Source organism: Peromyscus maniculatus, chromosome 6 (genome assembly GCF_049852395.1).
Source record: "Peromyscus maniculatus bairdii isolate BWxNUB_F1_BW_parent chromosome 6, HU_Pman_BW_mat_3.1, whole genome shotgun sequence".
Taxonomy (NCBI): domain Eukaryota; kingdom Metazoa; phylum Chordata; class Mammalia; order Rodentia; family Cricetidae; genus Peromyscus; species Peromyscus maniculatus.
This window is the reverse complement of record NC_134857.1, coordinates 2,603,787-2,616,537: the sequence shown is the minus strand read 5'-3', so window position 1 is coordinate 2,616,537 and position 12,751 is coordinate 2,603,787. Positions and strand designations below refer to the sequence as shown.

The 12,751-nt window shown below is 45.9% G+C and overlaps 1 protein-coding gene across 1 annotated transcript; it reads right to left on the bottom strand.

Annotated features, from left to right (window-relative positions):
* Positions 1-1,904: 1,904 nt before the first annotated feature.
* Positions 1,905-3,022, bottom strand: Smim43 (small integral membrane protein 43). The gene is made up of 2 exons (XM_042279008.2): positions 2,471-3,022; positions 1,905-1,953 (listed from the first exon to the last, which is right to left on the bottom strand). Exon 1 carries the CDS (start codon positions 2,853-2,855, stop codon positions 2,664-2,666), a length of 192 nt encoding a protein of 63 aa, XP_042134942.1. The 5' UTR covers positions 2,856-3,022; the 3' UTR covers positions 1,905-1,953; positions 2,471-2,663.
* Positions 3,023-12,751: the final 9,729 nt, after the last annotated feature.

Here is a 12,751-nt window from a genome sequence, read left to right as displayed (position 1 = left end):
CCTCATCTTTCAAAATATTATTGGCCAGGCATGGAGGTACATCCTCATCAGGAGGATGAACCGGGCAGCTGGTGTGTTCTAGGGCAGCCTGGACTTTATAGTGAGACCCTATCTTATTCATACATATAGTAGAATTCAGGGTTATTAGGATAAGGGTGTGGTCAATGAATTGAGTAATCCATACATGCAGAAGTATTGTGGATACCAGCACATTAGATCTAGTTCAAATGTGGTTTTTTTTGAGCCAAGCATAGTGGCACATGCCTGTAATACCGGAATTGGGAGTCAGGGATAGAATGACAAGTTCAAGGTCAATCTGGCCTCCAAAGCAAGTCCAAGCCAGCTCAGGCTACACAGCAAGACTCTGACCCAAGAAAATTAATGAACAGAAAGTATCTCTACTTTGGGAGATCAATTTTGTGCTAGGTCTTGGAAAATGATGATTGGATAAAAGAATTAGAAAAGGCAATTCTTCTCGAGATGTTGAATTTCAAAGGCAGAATTTCTAACTAGAGGGCAGGGCAAAAGATGCCACCAACACATTCTGAGGGCAGATGTGAGGAATCTTAACTTCTGTTTTAGAAATAAGTTCCAGGTAAAAGTCAGGTGAGAAGAATAAATATCCTGGGCAGGGCTACATAAATGACTTAGTGCAGTGGTAATAGAAAGGAGGCCACTCAGCCAGGCGGTGGTGGCGCACGCCTTTAATCCCAGCACTTGGGAGGCAGAGCCAGGCGGATCTCTGTGAGTTCAAGGCTAGCCTGGTCTACAAAGCAAGTTCCAGGACAAGTTTTCTATTCTCTCCAGTCAGTGAAAAGTTGCAGTGGATTATACTCCTGGACCCCGGGACTGTCAGCAGGGTGAAAAGATTACAAAATCAAGAAGCCATTTATAAGCAATTTATATTCTGATTATTTACAAAGTATGAAATGATCATTTTCTGTCCTTATAAACAACCATAATTGCTCATTAGTCACTCCCACGTTCATTTTCCATGTTCAGATTAACCATGCAGCCCTGTAACAAAACATCTCTGCATAGATGTCAGCTAATTAGAGGACTATTGTTCAAATCACAATGCAGATTCATGGCTGCTAAGTTTGGAATTCAGGCTGGAAATGGAAATCAAGCCTCACTATCCCTCTGATAAAGATGTGATAAGGAGACAAGAATTTACCCAAGAAATAATAGCTAAAATAAACCATTGTCTTCATTTAAAACTAGCTTTATTGTGTCAGAATGACATAGAATATGTAGGAAATCAACTTATTGTCTCCAGCCAAAATCATTTCTGGTAGTTACCCACTTAGACGGGGCTGTTTTTACTTTCCTTTAAATTATCAACTGTTCTCTTCTGCGTAGCTTCTGTATTATCAGCCTAGGCAAAAATTGATGTTGTGGGTTTTAACTCTCCATAGACTGTGCGCTTGAGTGTGTGTGTGTGTGTGTGTGTGTGTGTGTGTGTGTGTGTGTAAAATTAGTGTTTCCATGGCATAGTGTGTCCCATCCTGAGAAGATTAACCCCAAACCTTCCCGACTGAAGACAAATTATGTTTGCACCTCTGTACTATTTTCAAAAAAGAGGGGAGTCGTTAGTAAATTTGCAAATGTTCCGGGCTTCTTTTTTAACTCCCACAAGCCCCAGTCTCCTCTTTGACTTTTGCAAAGGTTCAGACATATCCTTCCTTGGCTTCTTGATTCTGGAGGAAGCTCTCCAATTCAGAGCAGAAAACCCTCACCTTCCAGGCACCTGTTTCTTGCATCCTGATACTTCTCTTTGATAGGCCCTGGATCTTCAGACACTCAGTCAGAGTGAGAGGCCCCAACATACCTTTTGTAAGAAGAATTCCACCACCCACTGTCCAGCTTTGCGGGGGTTCCCAGGCTGTGATCGGACTTTGGTCCTGGGTACCACCAGTCAAAGGCACCAGCCTGGGTCCCGATGACATAGATCTAGGAAAAGTGACCAGATATGATGAATGAAATTATGTCTCAAACTAACATTGACCTTATTTAGAGTGCACAGGTGGATTTTACTCTTGAGGGTCAGCCTTTCCCAAGATGTCTGATATATTAACCACAAACAGGCCTCTCTCGCTTCCTTTCTGCTAGCCTGCCCTCCATCCAAAGGTTATTTTCCAGGGAATCATTCTCATAATCACCCTCTGCTGTCTCAGGATCTAAACCCACCTTTGACAAGCCCGCAGACTAGACTAGGAATAGCAATCAAAAATAGGAGGAAATCCACCTTCCCGCCCCCAAACAAGTCACTGAATCATTTCTCCTGGGCACCACCATTGAAACTGCCCTCAAAGCAAAGCTCACACTCTTTAGTAATTTAGATAATTTTGTTGGAAGTGGCTGAACTGAGTTGACTGAGTAATAGAATTTTCCACCCTTAGATACAAATGCAGTTGGTCTGCGAGGAAGAGTTCGCAGGTGTGCATACCATTCTCGCCCCCAAACTGACCTCTGCGGGTCTCTCCTCCCAGGATCAGGCTTGCTCTAGAAGAACTTGGCTCCGGGGTCAGACTCCTGTTCCCGCGGTCCCCTGCCCTGAGTGGGTCCGGAGACCGAGGAGGAGTAGAGAGTGTGTCCCCCTGCCGCCGCTCCCGAGGTGTGTACCTGGATCCCGGCGGAACTGAGACCAGCTCAGCGCTGGGTCACACCGCTTGCTCGTTATTGAAACCCCACGGCTCCCGGTGCAGTGACAGGCGCCCGGGCTGCAGCGTCCCGGCCGTGTTGGCCACCGAGTTCTTCAGCTGCTTGATGACCACGAAGAGCAGGAGAAACAGCAGGAAAAGCAGGAAGAAGAAGAGCGCCAGGTAGAGCAGCAGATTCAGCTCCCACTCCATTCTGGGCGCTGCCCGGGAGGTGCGCGCTGCGTTTGTCTGGAAAGGCTCGGCGAGCTCGTCCCCGGGTCCCCAGCTCGGCTACGGTCCGTCTGGCCTCCGCGGCTCCGCGCCGGGACCCTTGGAGCAGATCTGCGAGCGCCGCGGAGCTTCTTCTGCGTGGAGATACCAGCTAGCTTCTCCAGAGCGAACTTCAGCGGGTGGAGACACGAGAAACCGCCCAATGTCCCTGGGTGTCTGCAGCTTGCTCCCTGCAGGTGTTCTTAAGATTCCCATTGGAGACAGCCAGTGGAGCCCCTGCCCCCTCCCTTCATAAATAATGTCCTTCATAGTGTGTACCACTCGCACCTTTCCAAAAGAGAGACACAAAATTAAAGGTGGCTGAAAGTGCCATGGGAAGGTTGGGAGATACTCTGCTGTGAGGTGAACTAGGGATGCGTCCACAGTTCCACTTCAAGCTGCCTCGCCCGTTAGAATTTCAGAGGCCATGCAAGACTGTATTTTTCTCCTCTGCGTTACAGGTCCTTACAGAAACACTAACAGTAAAATGCATTTCAAATGCCGTATTTTACAAAAGCTTTCTGTTGTTGGCTTGAAATTCAACTTCTTTTGGTGAAAAGAGAAACAAAAAGTCTTCTGTGAGACCCCACCCCAACATCTACGCGTTTGGAAGAACCAGTACCCGAGATAGTGATGCTCTGACAGAAACAAAGTGCCTTGTTACTGAGTATGCCCGTCAGTTTTTGGTCCGAGTCACAGAATGCATAAGAGAAATCACTTTAAGGAGGATAGGGTTATTCGGCGTCATCATTTCAGGAGTTTGGGTCCTGGTCAGCTGGGTCCATTGTTTTTAGGCCTGTGAAAATGGAAGCACCATGCAAGGGCCCCAGGACAAGCTGCTCCATCAGACAGCCAAGGAAAAAGAAGAAGTGGCAGGATCCAGGGACAACACTCACTCTTCAAAGCCACGCCCCGTGTTTTAGTGTTTCTAACCAAATCCACTTCCTGAGAGCTCATTCTAGCCTGAGTTTATCAATGGATTCATCCATCCATCGATGAAGTTTGTGTCCTCATGATCCAGTCACCTCTCAATTGCCACTACCAGCTGAGGACCACTCCCTCAGCACAGGACACTTTTGAAGGACACTTACACCCAAATCATAATATTGTGCAACTAGATACCCCAAAACTCAGTGACTGAAAACAGCAAGAATGTTGGTAATTTCTGCAGTCATCTGTCAGTCAAGAATTTGAGAGTATTTTAGTCAGGTGTGGTGGCTGGCACACACCTATAATCCCAGGTGTGTGTGTGTGTGTGTGTGTGTGTGTGTGTGTGTGTGTGTGTGTATGTGTGTGTGTGTTACTTAATCTGGGTGATTCTAGCTTGCAACTTCTCAAATGCTGTGTCATTTGAGGACTGACCTGCAACCCAGGTTCCCCTTATAGGACAAATAACTCACAGCTCCAGGGCGCAGTGCTGGTTGTTGGTGGGAAACTTCAGTCCCTTCAAAACGGGCTTCTCCATAGGCCTCCATAGCCACGTGTCTGGTACAACAGGTGAGGCAAGAGAGCTAGGCAGAGGCTTCAGGGCCACTGCATATTAGCTGCAGAAGTCACATGTCATCGTGTCTGCAAAGTCCTAATGGTTAAACAGCTCAGTTCCCCAGGATCCAGGGACAGGAACATCAGAGCTTCCTGGAAGCCTTCAAGTCTGGCTGTCACCAAAGTTTGCCCAGGTCATCTCCTGGGCCTCCAGCTTTATTTCATTCTTTATTTGTAAAGATATGAGAGCTTCCAAGCCTGAGACAGAGGGATGAGACCTGACAAACATATACCAAATTATGTGATGGGTTGAGCACAGTATGTGATTGTTCCAATGACATCAAAGGTCACACAGACAGGAGGGTAGGAGTAAACTGAAGGTCAGAGGACTCAGTTCTAGTCCTAGCTCTGTCTGGCAATGGTTAATGCTTCCCTGATCTCTCTGATCCCTTTGCTTACCTTGCCCTTGGATATGCTATGAGGATCAAAATGATTGGGATGTTAACAATTTATTTTCTACATATAATGTCAGGTACCAATACTCTGTTTTTTAGGATCTCCAATATTACAGGCTACTGTTAAAATTTTACAAGTCTTTGCTTCAAGCATCTTAGTGGGTACAGAGTTAATCAACAAATAGGTAGGTAGGTAGATCGATAGACAGACAGACAGACAGACAGATAGATGATACATAATTGTGATTGACCACTATCTCTGTCTCTTTGTCTCACTGTCTTTCTTTCTCTTTGTGTATGCATGTATATTTATATCGACCTACTTCATAGCAGGGCAATGTTGGCACTGGCTCCTAGGAATTACTGTTAAATGTTTTAAGAAAATTACTAAAATACAACTATTATTAGAAATTACCTCATATAAATTAATAATGTTAGCAACAAACGAATACATACTCAAGCCTCATCCTCCCATTGATTTTTCCATATATCTCCATCATCAATGCATTTAAGATGTGTCTGTTGCTGCTGTCAGATGGGCAAATACATGCTCCTGCTTGTTTCTTCCTAACCATGCTTGCTCAATGAAGGTATTTTCTTAGTTAGGGTTTCTCTTGCTGTGATGAAACACCGTGACCAAAAGTAACTTGGGTAAAAAAGGGTTTTTTTGGCTTATACTACCATATCACTGTTTATCACTGGAGGAAGTCAGGACAGGAATTCAAACAGGGCAGAGACAGAGTTCATCCCCAGGAAATGGACCAATGCTACAAATCAAGACCAGGGCCAGTTGTTAGTATTATCTAATGAACCACTGTCACAAGGCTACTAAGGAGTCTGAATTCTTATCCACATTTAACAGAATTCTGACTTCCCAGAATCCCAGCTGGGAAGCACCACATGTTCCTCTGGGTAGATTTCTCTGTTTTACCTAATCTTGGCAAGAGAACAGATCCCCAAACCATGCTTCCGCTGCTTCATCCTATTATGGAAACCTGGGTAGCAGATATAGTTTCTACCCGACTCTGAAACAGTGAAGAGAGAAGGGCATGAAGAGTCATGCTAGAAACACAACTAAATATCCTTCATTCCAGACTCAAACTTGGAAATGACAGACTGGGGCAATGATTGGAGAGGTTCGTATGTCCACTCTGAGGTGCACTGAGATTACGAAGAAGAGTCCAGTGCCAGGGCTTGGTTCCTTCAGCCCACTGCCACAGCAGCCTTGACTCCTGGCCCTTCCCAACTGGGCCCTCTGCCTTGTTTCCATTTTTTGTAAGCTGCCAGATGCTTCAGAGATTTCACTCTTGCAGTTAGTTGAGGTGGTTAAAGACAGCTTGCAGAGAAGCATGCTGACTGACATGAAATGCATTGCTTACACACTTCTCACAAGATAAGCACCATAATCAACAAGGTGTTTGATAGAAAAATCACATGCCAGCTAGGCTTCTGTCTTAGGGTTTTTATTGCTGTAAAGAGACACCATGACCACAGCAACACTTATAAAGAAAACATTTAATTGGGGTGGCTTGCTTATAGTTTCAGAGGTTCAGTCTATTATCACCATGACTGGGAAGATGTCAGTGTGCAGGCAGACAAGGCGCTGGAGCTGAGAGTGCTACATCTTACAGGCAGCAGGAAGTCGATTGAGACATGGTATCCTGAGCGTAGGAAACCTCAGAGCCCACCCCACAGTGACACACTTCCTCCAACAAGGCCACACCCACTCCAACAAAGCCACACCTCCTAATAGTGCAGATTATGGGTGCCAATTACATTCAAACTACCACAATATCTAATGGCTTAAAAAATTGAAACTGAAGACTGGAAAGAGATTCCATGACCTGATTATTTATCCCATGTTTCCTTGGATGTAGTTAACCTCTTTAGGTTGGAGTTGGTCTAGCACCTTCTGTTGGACTGTATTTGTAGGTACATAGATATTGCTTAAATTAGTTTTATCATGGAATGTCTTATTTTCTCCATGTATAGTAATTGAAAGTTTTGCAGGATATAGTAGTCTGGGTGGGCATCTGTGTTCCCTTAGAGTCTGCAGCACATCTGTCCATGCCCTTCTGGCTTTTAGAGTCTCCATTGAGAAGTTAGGCAATTATCCTAGTAGGTCTCCTTTATATGTTATCGGTCCTTTTCCTTCGCAGCTTTCAGTATTCTTTCTTTGTTCTGTATATTTAGTGTTTTGATTATTATGTGTGGTTGATATATTGTGCACCCCAATAAACTTATCTGGGGGTCAGAGAACAGAACAGTCACAATATTAAACACAGGTTTAGGCAGTGGTAGCACACGCCTTTAATCCTAGCATTCAGGAGGCAGAGATCCGTCTGGATCTCTGTGAGCTCAAGGCCACACTGCAAACAAAGCCAGGTGTGGTGGCATACGACTTTAATCCCAGCACTTGAGATCTCATGCCTTGCTTAGGAAAGACACACACCTTTAATCCCAGGAAGTGATGGTAGGAAGCAGGAAGATATACAGGGCGTGAGGACCAGGAACTAGAGGCTTTTTAACCTTTTAGGCTTTTGAGCAGCAGTTCAGCTGAGTTCCATTCGGGTGAGGATTCAGAGGTTTCCAGTTTGAGGAAACAAAATCAGCTGAGAAGTTGGCAAGGTGAGGCTGCATGTGGCTTGTTCTGCTTCTCTGACCCTCTGGATGTGGAGGTAGGGTGGGAGGACCAAGAATAATTCTGGAGAGGCCAGAATGGAGAGCAGGAAGGAGAGTGAAAATCATTTACCAGCATCCCAGCCCAGTGTGGCCACTGGGGGTCCCTGGTAGAGAGTGTTTCTGGGATCAGCAGCTGACCCAAAGGAATGCTGATAAGCTAAGGGAACCCTGGGTCTCCTCCAAGAGCTGGAGTCCCCAGGACTGGAGGTAGAGGAGGATGAGATGCCGCCAGAGGCAGGTTGCAGTAGAACAAATAAGAAGTCTGGCAAGACCAGGCTGAAAGTGCAGGGGACCCTCCCCTGGAGACCTTGAAGGCTGAGGTGGATGTGGTGATGCACACTTGTGATCCCAGAAATTGAGAGGTTGGGGCAGGAGGCTCAGAAATTCAAAGCTGCCTAGGTTGCATCAGACTCTGCCTCAGAAAAAAAAAATCTTGAAGGTCAACACTTCAAGTGAGTAAGTATCCTCCTGAAGAAAGAAGATGTTCTGGAAAGAGGATGAAGGATAAAGGTTTTATGCTGCCATGCTCAGATTCACTTCTACTTAGACTATCCATTATCTCAGCAGCTTAAATGAATTTATAAATATTAATAAATACTTTATGCATTCTCAACAGACTGCATTTAAACTAACTTTATTGCCGCAAGAATACCATTATGTTTATCCCATGCTCCCAGTATGTTCTAGCTGTCATAGCATTTTATATTGTTAAGTCTCAAACCCAGGGCCAAGTGGCTGAGATGTCCATTTAACCTAGTAAAGTGGACCTAGCTGCCAGGTTCTCCCAGCATCCCTCAGTCCTTACTTTTTACTCGGTATGGCTGGCATACCCTATCCTCCACCCTAAACTTCTCCAGCCCAGGGGCTGGGCTGCCCTTCCCCCAGAGGCTCTTCCCTATACAATCCAGCCATTTTGGTTACCCACGCTTTTGTTCCTTTGCCCTCCTGACTGCTGTACCTCTTTCCCCTGTCTTCCCCTCCCCTCTTCCCACATGACCCACCTCAGTCTGGCCATGTCCACTCTGGACTCTCTGGCTATGCTCTCCACGTTATCTACAATAAACTTTTTCCTCTACCACACCTAGGAACACTGATGTCCTTCCTTCTTATTTCTTCTTTACATTCATATACCCTAAGACCATCTGAATTTTGGGTTCCGTGATATAAATAGCTCAGAGGAACAAATCTTTCTCCTCCTAAGTATGCATATTAATGGAAATCCGTGGAAAGAAACCTAAGTATGTTAAAGATTAAAGCTGTGCATGTTCCTCGGCTACAAAGAACTCTTGCAATGCGCAGGTGGGAATGCTGGAGTCCACACCACCACCCATAATGTGGACTATGGACGGGGACACACACACACACACACACACACACACACACACACACACACACACACCACCCCCACTAATACAGCCTGCCTTGTTCCCAACTCCGTCAGGAATTGTGTATTTTCAAGCACTTTATCTCCTCCCCACGGCTCTCAGAATGGCTGAATGCTGCTCCAGACCCCACAATCCCGGCCTCTGACATCTGTGGTACATAGTTAAGAGCTATTTGACTGCCTGGTTCCTCCCCACCTTCACATGACGTATCCTTTGTCATAAGAGGCACCGCGGACATTTACCAAGAGCAGAGGCACAACAGCTTGTCTTGTAATTGTGCCGCAGAAACAAGGGCACCTGGAGTAGAATGTGGTCGGTTTTCAGTCTAAGCTTACCTGTTGGGGCCTACAGGATGGAGGCAGCTTTGTAGAGGAAGTCTGGGGGTGGGGGAGCACAAGGCTTCCAGAACCTTTATAAGGCTGGCTCAGTTGGGTCCGAAAGGAACCCAAGAGAAACCAAAGAAACAATTCTGCCCCGTGCTATGGTCTTGAGAGGTGGTTTGGCCATGATTGACAGGACTAGATTTTTCTGCACCTTTTCCCGGTGCCATGAGAACTGAGTTAGTAGATGTAGGGAGCTCTGATTAGATAAGGCAGCTTTCAAAGCACTTCATTATGTTCTGGAGATAGGATCCATACTCTGCTTCATTCATTCCTAAGTGGTACAAACTAGAGTCTCTTGCCATCCTTATTCGCCGTTGTCATGTGCCAGATGAGGACTAGAAAGGCTATGAGACTGTCACAGCTGTGGGAGGGTAGAAAGGTCAATCCTTCTACTTGAAAATGTTGTGTAAAGTTAACTAACCAACAGCAGCGTCCATACCTTATGCCTTCTCCTCTTCCCCCACTCCATCCCATGGGAATAGCCGAAGTGGTTATGCAATGCTTTTACAACAAGATTCTCTTCAGTAAATAAGACATCTGTGATGAGCTTCTCAAGTCTCATGGTGGGGGTGGCCCAAAACAGCTTGACCACACAGCTGCCATGACAAGCTTAGAGGCTCAGACACAGCTTCTGGCAGGCAACACCTGGACTCAGGAAAAGGAAATACCTGACATCCCAAACATTCCCTATACCCTAGACAAATGTCCATCAATCAGGGTCCTGAACCCTGGAAATCCCCTCACACCAACCTCTGCTATGATAGAAACCCCCACCCCACCTGGGCTTTGGGCTCTCTGCTTTCACTGCTGCATCGGACAGAGTCCACGCTCTGAGCTTGAAAATCAATTTGCTTTTACATACAGGATTCGGTCTCTGTGGGGGTCTTTTGGGGGTCCTTGTGATCTGGGCATAACAGTCACGGTCTAGGGATATCAATGAGGAGGGAAAGAAGCAAGGACACCTGGGACATCTGGGAAGAGAGTTCTGTGAGGGGTCTGTCTTAGTCAGGGTTAGCATTGCTGTGATGAAACAACATGACCAAAATCAAGCTGGGCGGGGGGAGGGAGGGGGAGGCGAGGAGTTTATTGGGCTTATGTTTCCACATCATAGTCCTTTATTGAAGGAACTCAGGACAGGAACTTATGCAGGGCAGGAACCTGGAGGCAGGAGCTGATGCAGAGGCCATGGAGGAGTGCTGCTTACTCACTTGTTCATAATGACTTACTCAGCTTGATTTTTTTTATAGAACCCAGGACCACCAGCCCAGGGATGGCACCACCCACAATGGCCTGGGCCCTCCCCCATCAATCACTAATTAAGAAAATGCCCTACAGGGTTGCCTGCCTCCAGCTCTATCTTATGGAGGCATTTTCCCATCTGAGGCTCCCTCTTCTCAGATGACTCAGGCTGACATAAAACTAGCCAGCACAGGGTCTGTAGGATGATCCCAAATTTACCACTTAGAATTCTTCTGTAAAAACCATTTTAGATTCTCTTCTCAGCTTAGAATGTCTTAAACACAACAGATGATGTATCAAATCTATCCCATTCCTGAAGAAAAATATTGAGTGGCAGATTGTAATCATGGCCAAGCAGTATTTCTTTAGAGTCTTTCCTGTAAGTTAGTCACGAACATTGGAGTCAATCCGACTGTGGTTAACCTGAGACGTGGATCAATACTGTCATGTAGCAAAAGAAAGCGTCTTAGCATTTTTGAGAGACAGAGCTTTGTTCAACTCAGTTTTAAAAGCGGTCTTTGAGACGGCTGACACCAACAAGGTCTACAGACTTTGGAGGAGCTGATAGCGTTGGGATCGGTGTACCCACAGGAGCAGGTGCCACAGCTAAAACAGGCTGCTCCAAGAGGAAAAGGGATGGAAAGGACACTTTGTTGGTGAATCATCAGCTCGTCAGATCTGGTGACTCTACAGCCCGAGCCCTCACATCTGGTGCTCCAAGCTGTTGTTCACACATCCGCAGCGAACACGAAGACATCCAGACTTGGATCTCAGCCCTGGTCCCCAGCGCTCTCCTTTCCTATGGTACACAGTGCTGTGCTGGGTATTTTAAGTGCTGCTGTTACCTTGGGTGTCTATCCTGGGACACTTTTGGTTAACCACCAAGTCCCAAAGCTTTCTTTCTTCCTTAATCAGAATTCTGACTTTATTCAGGAATCTCCCTCTTCCCCTATGGCACAGATAAAACTGTTTCAGAGAAGTGGGTCCTGAATGGTCTAAAAATGCACACAGAGAATAGAATGGTTTCTTATTTTTGGTCTACAAGAGAGCCTGTGGCCTACATTGACTTAATATATGAGACAGCCTCCCCCAAAACAGAACAAAGCTTCTGTAGCCATTAAATGGTTACAAGGCTGTTAAGTGGGGAGAGATGTAAAACAGTGAAGTCTAGATACACAAAATCACAGCCCAAGGCTGGAGGCACAAAGAAACAGATCAGTACTGCAGAGTCTGCTGTCGCTGTATTGGGAAGGCCACCAAAGCTGTGTCCTGGGCTGGAGGAGTAATCAATCTCTCTGTAAGAGCCAAGGGCCACAGTTACCAGCCGCTTCCCAAGATACCACCAGAAGCCAGGTAGCAGAGAGGTTTCCTCCCACCTCTGTGGGACAGGAAACTTCATGGGACGCTCCACAGCAGGCGGTCTAGGTGTTCTCTACAGGAAGGAAGAGAGAATGGCCTTGGGTAGGGCAAGAGAGCGGCTGCCCAGAAAGTTGATGTGATCCTGTAATTCACATGTTGAAGATTCTCGCTCTCCTCCTCCTCCACTCTCCCAGCCTTTTCTCTTTCCTCCCTCTCTTTCTTTCTCCCTCTCTCTGCCCCCACCCCCATATCCAAATACCTGCTGGCAGCCAGCCTGCATCCTCCAGAACCAGCCACAGGATAAGTTCATTTGATAAACTCATGGCAAAGCAAACAGAGCCTGCATCCCTGGTGGCATTGTTGGGCTAGCAATCCAAACTGTCCTGGAAACTTGTTTCTGTCCTATTTTAGATAGAATTCCACTATTTTTAAATTTGGTATTTCTGAGAGTAGTTTGCTGATATATTCAAACCCATCATTTTTCTTATCTGTCAAATCAGGCTATAATATTTTAAAGACATCTAGTACTTGAATAAGAGAATTGTAACTAAACTAAGTGGGATCGTGTGTGAAGCAAGCAAAACACACACACACACACACACACACACACACACACACACACACCATTGACTCTTCCTCTGGAGTCTCGAGAAGTTCGTATTTGATTGTCTATATTTATGCACACTTCAATCATATGTGCTGTCTTTAATTAATCTCAACACCTAAACAAGATGTCCAGCATTAGAGGTGTAGAGGACTTTAAACCTTTCCCCACTTTCCACAAGTTCAAAAGCCATGGGTTGTAAATTCAACAATGAAGAGACTGTCCTGTTGTTTTCTTTTGTTGTTTCCAC

Excerpts from the sequence above, each read along its gene's own strand:
- Smim43 (XM_042279008.2), bottom strand. The coding sequence starts at position 2,855 with ATGGAGTGGGAGCTGAATCTGCTGCTCTACCTGGCGCTCTTCTTCTTC.